This window comes from Sphaeramia orbicularis, chromosome 14 (genome assembly GCF_902148855.1).
Source record: "Sphaeramia orbicularis chromosome 14, fSphaOr1.1, whole genome shotgun sequence".
NCBI classification, from domain to species: domain Eukaryota; kingdom Metazoa; phylum Chordata; class Actinopteri; order Kurtiformes; family Apogonidae; genus Sphaeramia; species Sphaeramia orbicularis.
Genome location: NC_043970.1, coordinates 6202425 through 6217887, shown reverse-complemented (window position 1 = coordinate 6217887; position 15463 = coordinate 6202425). Strand labels below are relative to the sequence as shown.

The window sequence follows — 15463 nt, the reverse complement described above, 5'->3', positions numbered from 1 at the left end:
ACACACAACTGATCACAGTGAGGCCGGTTCTGAATGTGATTTTGATGCAATAATTGATTAGGCCTTGGGTAGAGTCTCTTCTACTGTCTGTATATATGGTAGATGGTGTGTATAAAGATCCTGATCGTTTAAGCCTCATGTTCATGCTAATTTGTTTATGTTTAAAAGTTAGAAATACTATCTATGTTTATACATAATGTTCATAATGCCCTTAAGTTTTAGTATTTCCAAAAAGTGACATTTTGGAAACACTGCAACTGTTTCTGTTTTTCGCTGCTTGAATATAAAAAATGTATGTGTCGACATGGCTTTAATTTTTTTTTTATTTCTTTACATTTCTTTAAACATTTTATTAAATTCGACATCATCCTTCACAGCCAGTCATTCTCATAAAGACAAGAATGACAAGTCACTGACAGTAAACAAACACAAGAGAAGGAATGGTGTAAAAGAACTGTTCTTCATGTTTTTAATCCAGGATTTCAACTATATGTGCTTTTTTTTCTCCTCAACACAAATTGCACTTCAAATAAATATAATAAGTCATTGAATGACATCCATGTTTGTATTTAGAACATGAATTCTTATCAGTTTTGTTTAATTGTCACAAGTGGCGCAGTTTTTCTATTGTTTACATGAAAGGTTATGCCTGTGCCATTTGCATAGAAATAAATGCATTTGTTTTTGGCAGGGTCACTACCGCTATTGTGAGGCTCTCTTCTGCTTGGGAGAGATCACAATGGCACTTGAAGCCAATAGCTCTGCCTTGAGTCTATGTAAGGATGACCGTGATGGGCTCAAGGACCTGGAACAACAACACCAGAAATTCCTCACCAGCGTGACAGTTATTAAAGGCATGTCAATTAAAGGCAGATGGTCACTGATATGCAAATTTGTCCTCTATCTCCTCCCTAAACATCTCTGCAAAATTTAATATTTTCTTGTTGTAGTTAATTGGTGATGATTGTCCAAATATTTTGGTTCCAATTAGACGTTTAGTAAAAGAACTTTAAGTTTATCATATGTATGTAATTTTTGTATTTCTAGGTAGTTTTTAAGTCTCCAATTGGATTCAGATTACAGAGATTGCTATTATATAGTCAAATGTTTTAAGTACAGTCATGTTCTCTGTGTAGATTTGCACTTCGTAGTTTTAAAGACATTCAATTTTACAGATGCGCTTTATACCACTAAGTTTTTCAACCAAGGTTCCTTTTCAACCCATTTTCTAGGAGTGGGTCCTACAGGCGTGAAAAATCCCGACTGTGAACCATGTAAGTGCTAGAATTCCAAATGTTCCCTGTTTCAGTGTCCTTTACATGCACATTAATTTCTTGGATATTGTGGGGTTTTTAAAGTATATTATCTTTGATATCCTTATTTCAGTAACCCTGATAAGACCTTATCCTAGTACTCAAGCAGGAGTATTCCAGTAGTAACCACAATGTTGTTAAATATATGCATCTCATCCTGATTTCTGATCATTGCGGAGTACGAAGTGTCGCACTCCTGGGCCACTGGAAACAGATTTCTATCAGTACTGGAAAAATTAAATACAGTGGGCAGAGAAGAAGGAAAAACTATTAGAAAGCTGATTGTTTGATGTCCAGAATAAACAACCTGCTGATGTAGGTTTAGTAACAAGAACAGTGCAGTATATCAGGTGGAAAACCACTTTAAAATGGACATTAAAACTAATGACTGAACTCCTTCATGATGACCCTCTGCTGTCAGTCACAGCTTCATATGTTCATCCGATGTGGTTGACGGCGATAGAATAACAGCTGGACGACATGACCCGTTTCTCTTATCTCCCATTATGTACAGTAACTGAATACTGACAAATCCATAACCAAGATAGCTTTGTTTTCTATAGCCATGGAACTTTAAAGGAATACAACAGTCGTCAGACATCACAGGCAGACATCAGCAGTGGTTAGGAGTAACCGGAATGCTAAGGATTAATCATGTATACAGGAATATGAGTGTCCTGATTGCTCTCTGTTCCACATAAATGCCATATCACCAATATGATTAAGCTGCAATAAACCTGGGATACTAATGTGCATGTAAACACAGTAATTTTTTATGGATCTACTTCAAACCATACTGCAAAGCTAATGTTAGTGTCTGTGTGCTTACTTTTCAGGTGGTTGTCCAAAAAGAAGTCAGCATAAAAAGTAAATTCTCCTAGTACTAAAATTACAAATGATCTGATGTATTTTTAGATAGTCTTGAATTTTTGTGACTTTTTATAGAACAGACAGCGCTAAAAAAGCAGAAGAAAAAAAGGAGATGCAATACTACACTGTAAAACCTCCCAGATCAAGCAAATTTATGGTGGGACTTGTTAGAAGGACGCCTCAACCGACTAAGGTCAGTAACCATTTTCAAGAATGGGCTACAGTCATGGTAAAGGCATGCATTCTTAGGTAGCATCAGTGACAAAATCAGTCTCAAAATTTAAGAATTATTGGTGATAACTGCTGGATGTTGTAGTGGTTTCCTTGCTCAAATAAAGCTAATGATGCATTTTTTTAAAAAATGTTTTAATAATTTGGGAAATTGAAGACAGTAATTGTTGCAGAAGCTCTTCAACAGTCTCTGGCTGCTGTTCCAAGTTACAAGCAGTCATTTTTTTTTTTTAGGGACTGAGCCAAGAGGGCAGGTCCACTCACTGTGTGAGTGGACTTGCCAGAAGGCAAGGCCCCTATTGTTTTTCATTCGTTTTTTATTATTTTCCCGACGCCCCTTTGAACTGGATTTTGACCCCCTAAACATGCTTGAAAACTCACCAAATTTGGCACGTATGTCAGGTCCGGCAAAAAATTTGATAAAATGCAAAAATTAACCCCGTAGGTGCCAAAGTGGGCTCTCTAGCGCCACCTATGTCAAAAAACACGGAAACTGCCATAGCGGCCAGCAGGAATGTCCGAGAGACATGAAACCAATGCCAAAATGTTCCTTACATCGAGCACTACAAAAAATATAGGTGAACTCTATGAGCTCTCTCCAAGAGGAAGTCAGAAAATTGCCTTTCAAAGTAAAACCCTGTTTATATATATATATATATATATATATATATATATATAAATAATACACATATACATACACACACACAGGGTGGGGAAGCAAAATTTACAATGAACATTTAGTTGTTTTTTCTCAGCAGGCACTACGTCAATTGTTTTGAAACCGAACATATATTGATGTCATAATCATACCTAACACTATTATCCATACCTTTTCAGAAACTTTTGCCCATATGAGTAATCAGGAAAGCAAACGTCAAAGAGTGTGTGATTTGCTGAATGCACTCATCACACCAAAGGAGATTTCAAAAATAGCTGGCGTGTCCATAAAGACTGTTTATAATGTAAAGAAGAGAATGACTATGAGCAAAACTATTACGAGAAAGTCTGGAAGTGGAGGAAGCAACAAAAAAACGTACCAAAGCTTTTATTAAAGCTCTCAAATCCAAAATCCTTAAGGATCCAACCAAATCCATGAGAAAAATGGTAATTGAACTTGAGGTAGACAACAAGACCGTTAGAAATGCAGTAAAATATGATTTGAAGTTAAAATCTTACACAAGAACACCAAAACACTTGTTGACAACAGCAACAAATCCAACTTTAGCAATTTTTGGGAATCATGTTTATGGCCGCCTTCTAGCCCAGATCTAAACCCTCTGGATTCTGCTATTTGGGGCATTTTAGAACATGCTACCTATAGAACATCACACAGCAATGTCGACTTTCTTAAAGACGCTATTAAAGAAGAATGGGAGGAGTTGTCACCCGAATATTTGAGGAACACTTGCGCAAGTTTCAGGAAGCATGTGAAGGCAGTTATTGAGAAAGAAGGAGGACACAGAATAAAAACATTTTCTATTATGTCAATTTTCTTGTGGCAAATAAATTCTCATGACTTTCAATAAACTAATTGGTCATGCACTGTCTTTCAATCCCTGTCTCAAAATATTGTAAATTTTGCTTCCCCACCCTGTGTATATACACTGAACAAAAATATAAATGCACGACTTTTGTTTTTGCTCCCATTTTTCATGAGCTGAACTGAAAGATCTAAAACTTTTTCTGTGTACACAAAAGGCCTATTTCTCTCAAATATTGTTCATAAATTTGTCTAAATCTGTGTTAGTGAGCACTTCTCCTTTGTCCTTTGCTGAGATAATCCATCCACCTCACAGGTGTGGCATATCAAGATGCTGATTAGACAGCAGGATTATTGCACAGGTGTAATTTAGGCTGGCCACAATAAAAGGCCACTCTAAAATGTGCAGTTTTACTGTATTGGGTGGTCCAGGGGGGTCAGAAAACCAGTCAGTATTTGGTGTGACCACCATTTTCCTCGCACAGTCTTCTTCATGAATTCTCTGAAACAGCTTTGGAGATGGCTTATGGCAGAGAAATGAACATTCAATTCACAGGAGATTCCTGAAGTCAGCATGCCAATTTCATATTCCCTCAAAACTTGTGACATCTGTGGTATTGTGCTGTGTGATAAAACTGCACATTTTAGAGTGGCTTTTTATTGTGGCCAGCCTAAGGCACACCTGTGCAAAAATCATGCTGTCTAATCAGCATCTTGATATGCCACACCTGTGAGGTGGATGGATTATCTCAGCAAAGAAGAAGTGTTCACTAACACAAATTTAGACAGATTTGTGAACAATATTTGAGAGAAATAAACCTTGTGTGTACACAGAAAAAGTTTTAGATCTTTCAGTTCAGCTCATGAAAAATGGGAGCAAAAACAAAAGTCGTGCATTTATTTTTTTGTTCAGTATATGTATGTGTATGTGTATATATATATATATATATATATATATATATATATATATATATATATATATATATATATATATATATATATATAAACTAGAAGAAAAATTAAGACATGATAAAAATGTGAATGGTACACACACAGTAAAGTTTTACAAAGTCAAAACCTTATTAAAAATGGTAAAGTGTAAGTTTTATGCTCACCTGTTTGTACAATTTCAAGTCACTCAAATGGATTCGGTCTGTCACACACACACTTGCATACACACACAATAGGCTTTTCAAAATAAAAGCCTCATTAAAAGGTGATGGTGGTTTCAGCAGAGGGGCGCAGGTGTTCTGTAGGGATGAAAGAAGGATGGATGCAAAAGGAAGGGGGCTGGTGTCGGGATGGAGAGGTGTGAGTGGAGCTGAGGTGTTGACGGCCACGGGAGGCGGAACTCAGGGGAGGCAGAACGTAGGGGAGGCGGAACTCATGGGAGGTGGAATGCACGGGAGGCGGAACGCATGGAAAGCGGAACGTATGGGAGGCGGAACACACAGGAGGCGGAACATATGGGAGGCAGAACGCACGGGAGGCGGAACGTATGGGAGGCAGAACTAACGGGAGCCAGAACACACAGGAAGCGGAACGCACGGCAGGCGAAACGTACGGGAGGCAGAACGTATGGGAGGCGGAATGCACGGGAGGCGGATCGCCCAGTGTGAGGTCCCACCCAATGCTGCTTGCAGCTTTAATTTATTATTATTATTTTCCCGACGCCTCTTTGAACTGGATTTTGACCCCCTAAACATGCTCGAAAACTCACCAAATTTGGCACGTATGTCAGGTCCGGCGAAAAAGTTGATAAAATGCAAAAATTAACCCCGTAGGTGCCAAAATGCGTTCTCTAGCACCACCTATGTCAAAAAACACGGAAACCGCCATAGCAGCCAGCAGGAATGTCTGAGAGACATGAAACCAATGCCAAAATGTCCCTTACATCGAGCACTACAAATGTTCCAGTGGGCATTGAGAGCTAACTCCAGCAGGAAGTCGGCAAATTGCCTTTCAAAGTAAAACCCTCATATATATGTGTGTGTGTGTGTGTATATATGTGTGTGTATATATATATATATATATATGTGTGTATGTGTGTGTGTGTATATGTGTGTGTGTGTGTGTGTATGTATATATGTGTGTGTGTATATGTGTGTGTGTGTGTGTGTATATGTATATATGTGTGTGTGTATATATATATATGTGTGTGTATATGTATATATGTGTGTGTGTATATATATATGTGTGTGTATATGTATATGTATGTATATGTATATATGTATATGTATGTATGTATGTGTGTGTGTGTGTGTGTATATATATATATATATATATATATATATATATATATATATATATGTATGCGTATATATGTATGTATGCGTATATATGTGTATATATATAAATTAGAATTAAAATGAGGACATGATAAAAGTGTGAATGGTACACACACACACAAAGTTTTACAAAATCAAAGCCTTATTAAAAATGGTAAAGTATAAGTTTTATGCTCACTTGTTTGTACAATTTCAAGTCACTCAAATGGATTCGGTCTGTCACACACACACTTGCATACACACACAGTAGGCTTTTCAAAATAAAAGCCTCATTAAAAGGTGATGGAGGTTTCAGCAGAGGGGCCCAGGCGTTCTGTAGGGGTGAAAGGAGGATGGATGCAAAAGGAAGGGGGCTGGTGTCAGGACGGTGAGGTGTGAGTGGAGCTGAGGTGTCGACGGCCATGGGAGGCAGAACGTATGGGAGGCAGACCGCACGGGAGGCAGAATGTATGGGAGGTGGAATGCATGGAAGGCAGAACGCACGGGAGGCGGAACGTACGGGAGGCGGATCGCCCAGTGCGAGGTCCCGTCCAATGCTGTTTGCAGCTTTAATTTTGTTTGTTTTTTTTTTCTTTGAGTTGTGAGCCAAAACCCAAGTGATGAGCGAGCTTGAGATACGCTGCCACTAGTTGTCATAGCCAATAAAAAGAAAAATATTGGAGGACAGCAAGTAGGTATCCTCGTGCTGGATCCTCCATCTCTCTGCTCACCATGGCATCTTAAGGAGTACTTACGGGTTCCTCCTGTCAACCCCATTTTAATATAGTCTTCACAGATGGCTTTTCATCCCTCTGCTGCGGCTCCCTGTGGCTTTGGAAAATAGTATTTAATTTAAATTTATTTTATTTTAGTTCGTTAGTTTTTTGAAATGTAATTCTAAATTTGATGATTATGGTGATGTTACATATTACAGGTATTATCTCCTGCTGCACAACAAAGTCCGGTTACGTTATTCATGGGTTGGAAATAACTCGTGGGTACTCTAGACAGTATTTCAATGTAGTTGGACTGATGTGGGAGGAACGGATTAATGGCATTTTATTTGGTTTCAATGGGGAAAATCGATTTCATGTATGTGCAAATTGAGTTACAAGTTCGGTCATGGAACAAATTAAACTCATAAGTCAAGGTATCACTGTACATGCTGTTATTGACATTGCCTCAGTTTGAAGTTCAGCAGTATAACCGTTAACGTATATATTTTTTTTAACAGGTATCAGAGGTTAAAATGGAGAAGCACACCCAACCAGGTGAGGCTTTATTGACAAAGATATGCTTTGGTGTGCGTTTCACTTGTTTAAAATGCATGCTCTTATGTGTATTTCCCCAGTTTGCAAACAATGCTAAAGTTTTGTCCTTCATTATCAAATAATATTTTTTGGGATGTTACTTTGCCCTATCATATTAGAATTGTGTACATGTCATTATGATATTCATTTTCCTGAGCTGTACTTTGGTACCACAGTGAACTTATCCTGTTTTATTATGGAATTCAGAGTCTTCTGTTAACTCTCCCCAGGGAAGCCTGACCAGGCTACACGCACAAAGGGCAGTGCTAAAGACTCAAAAACAACAAAAAGGTTTGTTGAGATGCTGCTGCCATTGTCTGCTGAAAAAGCCATGTTTGTGCTCAAAGTTTTTTCCATTTTTCCATCTATACTTGTATAGCTAGCTGTAATAGTTCTTTACACAAAGGCATCATGGATCAAACACAATATTTAAAACCCAGATGTTATTGCATAGTGGTGTAGTAAACTGCTAAACCACTTTTGAACCATCATTTGCAAAGTGTACTTTAGAATGGGCAGGAACTCTGCAGTATATATGTAAACTTGAGCATGGTGGAGGGTTGGTGTATTCTGCAGAATGGCAAGCTAATTTTGAGTTCTGTGCATCTAGTGGGCTGCCATTAACCAATGGAAAAGCAGCACACAGTACCACACCAAAAAAGCAGAAAAAAGAAACTGAAAGGAAGAGGAGCAGGCAGTCTGAAGATGAGGTAAGGGTGTACTAATGTCTAATGCATCTTTCAAATTAGATTGCCTCTAAAATATGCAGTGTTTTTACCCTTGGCCTTACTGGCCACAGTTGGTCATCCGTCCATCTGTCTGTCTAGTACATGCAAAAACTTTGGCATACACCAGCGGTTCTCAACCGCAGGGAGCAGCAGATTGTTAGCTACAATAAGGTGAGGGGAGCGCACATTCACTGTCTCAAAGTTTTATTGAAACGTCCTCCACATACAGGCCTAGGGCTGGGTAAAAAAATCCGTCATAAATCAATTTTATTTTAATTTTGTGTAAGCGAGTAGTAGTGAGTGAGATCAATTTTTCAGAGCAGGACCGTGAATATCTGACCCAGGCACCACCAACGCAGAGGGGGAGACGGGGCATTTTGATCTCACTCGCAACTGTTCTGCTGGCGTGGACTGAAGGTCAAGGGTTTTCAAGTGCGTGCAATGTTGAGTTTTAAAATTGTAAGAGATTGTTTCCAACCCGGGAATGTGTAGATTCAAGAAATTCATGGAGAGCAAGATGTTACAGAAAGCGTAATATATGGGAATGTGTGTACTGTGGAAGTTTAAACAATATTACAGAGAAAAGTACTAACTGAAAATCACAACATTTGTCTTTATGTTGTGAAGAGGAGCTGTATTTCAAATGAACTGTAGGTTTTTCCAGCTAACAAGGCAGTTGAAGCCACTGCTGCTATTACTATTGCAGATCACAAATGACAGCTGTGGAATTTTTGACTTGAAAATGAATGACTAAAAGTCGTTAAATTAAAGTATATTTTTACATGTTTACCAGTATCCTGGTTATTTGGGTTGTCCTAGTTTTGACCATGTTCAAGATGTGGCATTGACATAGAACAGAGAAATCTGGGAATTCATCTCCCTGTATAATTGAAAAATATCAGCTTCACAGTTATTGATTACTGTGATGTGTATGTGACCCAAGCTCTCACTATGTTATTTTCCTTGGCCACTGACACCTGGATACTCCGCGTTGTGTTTGTTTTTGATGTGTGGGGTGGGTGGGTGCAGTGAGAGGAGACGCAAGAGCAGCAGAGTCTGTTCTGGACTCAAAGCTCATCAACTGTTAGCCTTTTGGCAACACTACTTTCAGTCCTGTACATCAATGGACATTAGATCTTAAGGGGTCGCAGTGTAGACTGTTTTAAACATGGCCACATAAATAAACTGACAATAGCACAAAATACAACAGCAAAATAGTAAGTGCTCTGTTTAATTTAAGGTAGATCATATACTAACTAAAATATGAGGCTACCACCACTACTAGGACTCCTGCGATGGGGCGGGTGTCCCGTCCCGGTGTGTTGAGCCGACCAGGTGAACCAGTGTTTTCCATCGCTAACCCACCTAAAACAACATAGACATGCTTTGTTTCATCATATTTCTCCTGAATAAGTGCATGGCGAAAATGTAGCTGGCAGTGAATCATATTTAAATACATGAACACAAGTACTTGCCAGTTAAAACAATGCTAAACAGGAATTTTACAACTTCTAAAATGCAATTCATAGATAAAATAATTTGAAAAGGATAATTACCTCCGCCAAGGAGGTTATGTTTTTGCCAGGGTTTGTTTGTTTGTTTGTTTGTCTGTCTGTCTGTCTGTCTGTTTGTCTGTCCGTTAGTGTGCAACATAACTCAAAAAGTTACGTACAGATTTTGATGAAATTTTCAGGGTTTGTTGGAAATGGGATAAGGAAGAAATGATTAAATTTTGGTGGTGATCGGGGGTGGGGGGGCCCACGGGGGGGCCCATTTCCAACAAACCCTGAAAATTTCATCAAAATCTGTCCATAACTTTTTGAGTTATGTTGCACACTAACGGACAGACAGACAAACAAACAAACAAACCCTGGCATAACCTCCTTGGCGTGGAGGGGCCCATCGGGGGGGCCACTGATCAGCCTTGGCGGAGGTCTGCGCTCTCCGAGTGCTTCTAGTTTTGGTAATATTTTAGAATTATGTGGACTGCCATTTAACACCACTTACCTTATAGGATAGCTAAGTAAACGTTTTGCCCTCGCCGCAGGGTATTGTCATCAGTTCGTCATCCGTCCATATGTGCCAAAACTTTGCTGTGGACTGAAGGCTGAGGGTTTTCAAGTGCAGGCACATAATGTTATATTCATGGAATCCTGTGCTATGTCATTTTCCAAACTATAGTTTTAGCAGGGGAACAAACAGGGAGAAGTGCCAGGACTAAAATGGTAATACATGTGGTAAAAATGCCACCTAGTGATGCTGTCAGATACAGTACAGTAATAAAATTAAAGGTTTTGCTGGCTTACATGTACAACACAACCCTAACTAGAAGCACTCAGAGAGCGCAGACCTCCGCCAAGGCTGATCAGTGCCCCCCCACCCCCGATCGCCACCAAAATTTAATCATTTCTTCCTTATCCCATTTTCAACAAACCCTGAAAATTTCATCAAAATCTGTCCATAACTTTTTGAGTTATGTTGCACACTAACGGACAGGCAAACAGACAGACAGACAAACAAACCCTGGCAAAAACATAACCTCCTTGGCGGAGGTAATTAAGGTCCAAACAACAAAGCTGCTAGAAAGCAGTAATAATACCTAAGACACTCAAGCTTATATGAATGCACCCAGAGTTTTAAATGACATGCATCAACTGGAACTCATTTAAAAAACAAAACAAAAACAAAACACCTTGCTGTTTGTGTGCCTCTTTTTTAGACTTGTGTGGTGGACAGTAATGCAGCCTTATGTAAACAGTTGAAGTCAATGGTGGAAGATGCTTATACAGCTCTTGATGAACACCGCAGCCGCAATGCTGAACAGGCCTTCAGCCAAGCACTGGAATTACTAGAAACCAGCAAATCCAAGGTAAACATTTCACTCATCCACAAAACCCTGCCACTGTAAAGTTTTTCTACAACTACATTCTGTTGTATCCCAATCTGAACATTTTGGGAGTAAGATTCAAGGTTCGTTTAATCAGTGTGACATGTCAGTTGAGTTGAAGGGTGGGTTCAGAATTTCCCACAGAGATAGGTGTTATCTGTGATAGATCAGAAGAAATTGTTGTAAATATGGTATTGATTCTGTCAGCACAAAAGTGTTCACTGCAGGAGTTTGTGTAACATGTTTTGCTGACATGGTAAAATCATTAGAGGGAATTTAAAATGAGTTTAGGTCCCCTTCAGCTCCTGGTTAATGCAGATATCTGAATGGGCTGAAGTTGTCCTTTTGTGTTCTGGTCTTTCACTTTCACAGTTCATCTTTTCAAATTATGTGGTTTTTTACATATATGTTGCATTAGTAAAACAGCAATATGGTGAGGGAGTGAGAAGATTGAGCTCCGGTGTTTGCGCAGATAGGGTTAACCAATTGAGGTTCTGTTCACTGCTCAAACGAAAAAATTGACTGTCTTTAGAGTAAGTCACTATTTGCCAAGATGTTTTGCACCACTCGTCTGTCTAGTGTGTATCTATCACATCTATAAAATAAAAGCAAAATAAGTGCCCTGAAATCTTGAATAATTTTTCTTTGTGTTTCAGGATCTTGACATTTCCAGAGTGGATGTCCTGCTGTTACTTTATGGTCAAGCAACAGCCCTGACAGACATTGGCCGACCTGAGGTATTTCATTCAGAGACTTCTTCCCATTAGATGGCACTAGTAATAAGTTAAATGTTACTGATAGAACCAATCTTTGCATAACATGGACTGTAATATTTGGGAATAAGTTAGTTTATTAATGATTGCACTATGTCCTTATTTGTCTCTAGTCTCTCTAAAAAATGCCATCACATTACTGGACACATTGCTGCATAAAGTTGGACATTTAGGCTCCAAAGCTACAAAAAAAAAAACCCTGTAGAATGGCCTACATAAATAACCCATGTCCCCCTCCACTTTGCACTACAGGAGACATCACAAATGCTCAGTTGTCTTAATGGTGTTACTTGGAAAAAATATTTCCACCTTTTAAAATTTGTCTATGTTGTAACTAAATCCATCATTGTTTGCGAAACACAGGAACTTACAGAAGCACAAAGACTGCTGGAGAAGATCAAATCTTTTGATGAGAGAACATTTCAGTGCCTGGTTTTCTTTGCCATTGGGAGAGTTTATGTGAAAGAGAATAGGTACAGAATGGTTCAGTCTTATAACAGCCTTTTTCTTGGTCATAGTGCAGTACGACACCAACCCGCTGATGTCTGGACTTTACTCCTTTGACAGGTACACTATTGCTCTGGAAAAGTTTTCAGATTCTCTCCAGATGGTCAAGAATCAAATAACACCTGGGAAACTCACCTGGCCTTTAACAAAAAAGACTGTCAAAGAAACACAGCCAGAATATCTAACGGTGTGGTGGAATAACGGATTTCTACATTTTGAAACATATGTCTACATATATTTACTGTGATTTAGAATTGTGAAGTAACATAATTATCCATAAAACTGGTGATGGACAGTTAACATTATATGCAGTATTTATGACTAAATCCTATCCTTGGATGAAACGTAGATGTTTTAATCTTTTGTTAATGCATTACATGATTAAGATGAGTGTGTTTCTTTGTAGAATATTCTGGAGAATTCTATAGAGTTGTGCAGATTCCCTCCTCCACCTGATGCAATTTGTCGCCTTGAAAACTGTGTTGGCTCTGTGAAAGCTGAAATCTTCTTCACTGACCCAGATTTTAAGGTAATTTAAAACTGTTATACATGGATATAGATATAGAAAAATTGGTATAATTTAAATGTTGCTTTTTTGTAGGGCTTCCTTCAGATATACTGCAGTGAGAGCTGTGTAGTTGAATACCACATTCTTTGTTGGAAGAATCTGAAGACATCATCTTTCTTTGAAAAGAACGAAAAGGTAAATTAACAGTGGCGTTTAAGAAATGCTGTCATGAAATCTTATGCTCAGACCAATCAAATGAGGATATTTTGCAAAACAATTTTTTTGCATACATTTGGGGCTCTTGATGGCACATAAACAACATTTCAGGTTTGAAAAGTTGCAGTTAAATGGTTTTCCATTATAAAGATTTTTTAAAAAACTCTGGTTTGTGCGTATCCATGTGGACAAGAAAAATAGAGAGATTGGAAAACTATGACATTACATCCCATTTCATGCATATCTGGTAATGCTTTGTGGACATGCACCTGTAACATCAAATACAGTTGAATAAGTCAGTTGATGACCTGAAGTACATTGAGATCAACATAGTTACCTTTGGGAGATGAGGCAGAGTGGCGTTATGGTGATACATTTTGACAACCTTGTCTAACACTTAAGGTAACTTGAGTTTATAAATTTGCTTGTTGTTGCTTCTCATCTTCATGATAGATTAAAGCCTCTGTGTCTATAAGATCCAGTATTGTACACAATTTACGCAGTTTTAAATCAACCAGAAAAAATGGTTTGTGTGTTTGTACCAGTTTGTGGTAATTTTTGTGTTGTTTTTGTGTAAAGAGATATTTAGGAAAATTAAGGTCATGTAGGCAGAAATAAAACCAGAGAAAGAAAATGTGCTTTAGAAAAACATCTGGTAGTGTGGACAGGCCAGTAGTCAGGGCCTCCACAGATCCTTAACAGGTTTTAAATTTAGCCAATCACATTCTTAATGTGCCTGAACTTGAAGGAGGGGAGATATTAACTATGATCTGGGACAGCATGAATAAAATAATTTTATGCTTTCTTTTAGTGGATCGCGGTCCCACATCTCAGAACATTGTTTGGCTATACATGCAGTGTCTGAAAGGAACAGTTAGTGCTAAAGATACAAGGTTGTCTTGCATCTAGCCATATTTCCTGGATGCAAGCCAGTATAGCCTTCTGACTATTCCTATCCACAATCTTGTTTGTAAGAAGTTTTGATAATAATGTCAAAGTTCCGAACTCAAAGTTATGACAAAATAGTATGTCCCAAATGTACACATTCCGTGTACTTCTAACGGCAGCTGCTTCATACACAAAAAGTTAAAAAAAAAAAAAAGATATGGATGGCAGCTACATTGAAGCCCCTCTTGTAAACTGAGAAATGTATACTGAAATGGAAATAAAAGTTGTTTAAAAGATAAACTTTTTTTCATATTTTCCTAAAGGTTCAGTGATTAGTCACTTTTAATAGTCAAGTAGCAGTTTAGAGCCAAATGAATACCTCCTTACCTTCCCTGCAAAAAAATATGAAAGGCGTTCATTAGCTTCAGTGTTTAGTTTGTCTGTTATAGACTTTTTTCGTTAAGGGGGTCATAATTCTGGCCCAAACTCAAACATAGCAGGTGATGGTATTTCACCTTAACAATAGATGCCACTAAATGATAAAAAAATAAGTCTTTTCTCACTGGCTATAGAAAAATGATGTAGTGTGGCAACCTAGATTTTTGGTAGATATGAACAACACTATGGAATATGAATGGAGTGTGGCCTTTAAACTTTCATTAATGGGGTTTAACAAAAATATTACATTGAATGTTTTGGAATTACAAAAGTTTTAAAATGTAGTCCCTCCATTTCAGCAGCTCAAAAGTAATTGGGAAACTGACAAGTAGTTTTATGGCCAGATGTGTCCTGTTCACTTGTTATTCTTTGATAAATGGAGCAGATAAAAGTCTAGAGTGGATTCCAACCCTTTTACAACATCTTGAATTCAAGAACACATTTGAAGATGAAGATATGTCATTATCAATGCTAGCACTCAATAGATGCCTTCATGAATGTAAATACAGTGGGTTAATAGCAAGGTGAACAACTGGCAACAGTCAGCAACAGCATATAAGAATAAAATGTCTAAAAAGCCTGCCAAATTCTGGAACAACAATATTCTTGACAGATGAAGCCAGCACAAACTTATATCTGAATGATGGCAAGAGAAAAGTATGGAGAAAGAAAGGAACTGTTCATGATCCAAACCATACTGGGACATTTGTTGTGGAGGCAGGATTTTTAAAACCTTGCTTTAAAATTACAGCATTGAGCCTATTCGCTTCATGTTTTATTCTGCTTTTCAGGATTTCCTGCAAGAAGCCTGCTTGACACCAGACTGTATTGGCCGAATTTGTAGTATCAAAATCTTTGGTCCTACTGGCCTGGTGAAATGTAAGGTAAGACATCGTAAAGGAAGGGTCCAGAGTATATTTATTACGGGATCTGTTATAAAGCACAGGACTTGACCCCCTCTCTTCCTTTTATTTAGTTTGAAGCTGCCATTCCTAAACCACCGACACCAAAGAAGCCAAGAGTAAATCAGAAATGTACCAGGTGAGG

The 15463-nt window shown here is 38.2% G+C and overlaps 1 protein-coding gene across 1 annotated transcript in view; it reads left to right on the top strand.

The window, feature by feature from the left end:
- Positions 1-15463, top strand: part of ttc3 (tetratricopeptide repeat domain 3) — a 57918-nt gene that overhangs the window by 14070 nt on the left and 28385 nt on the right. Inside the window, 15 exon segments of the mRNA XM_030153222.1 lie at positions 692-854; positions 1233-1274; positions 2150-2180; positions 2259-2376; positions 7396-7432; positions 7702-7762; positions 8082-8181; positions 10919-11068; positions 11743-11823; positions 12223-12332; positions 12427-12553; positions 12773-12895; positions 12968-13069; positions 15208-15300; positions 15393-15457. Coding sequence (XP_030009082.1) covers positions 692-854; positions 1233-1274; positions 2150-2180; positions 2259-2376; positions 7396-7432; positions 7702-7762; positions 8082-8181; positions 10919-11068; positions 11743-11823; positions 12223-12332; positions 12427-12553; positions 12773-12895; positions 12968-13069; positions 15208-15300; positions 15393-15457 — 1403 coding nt within the window.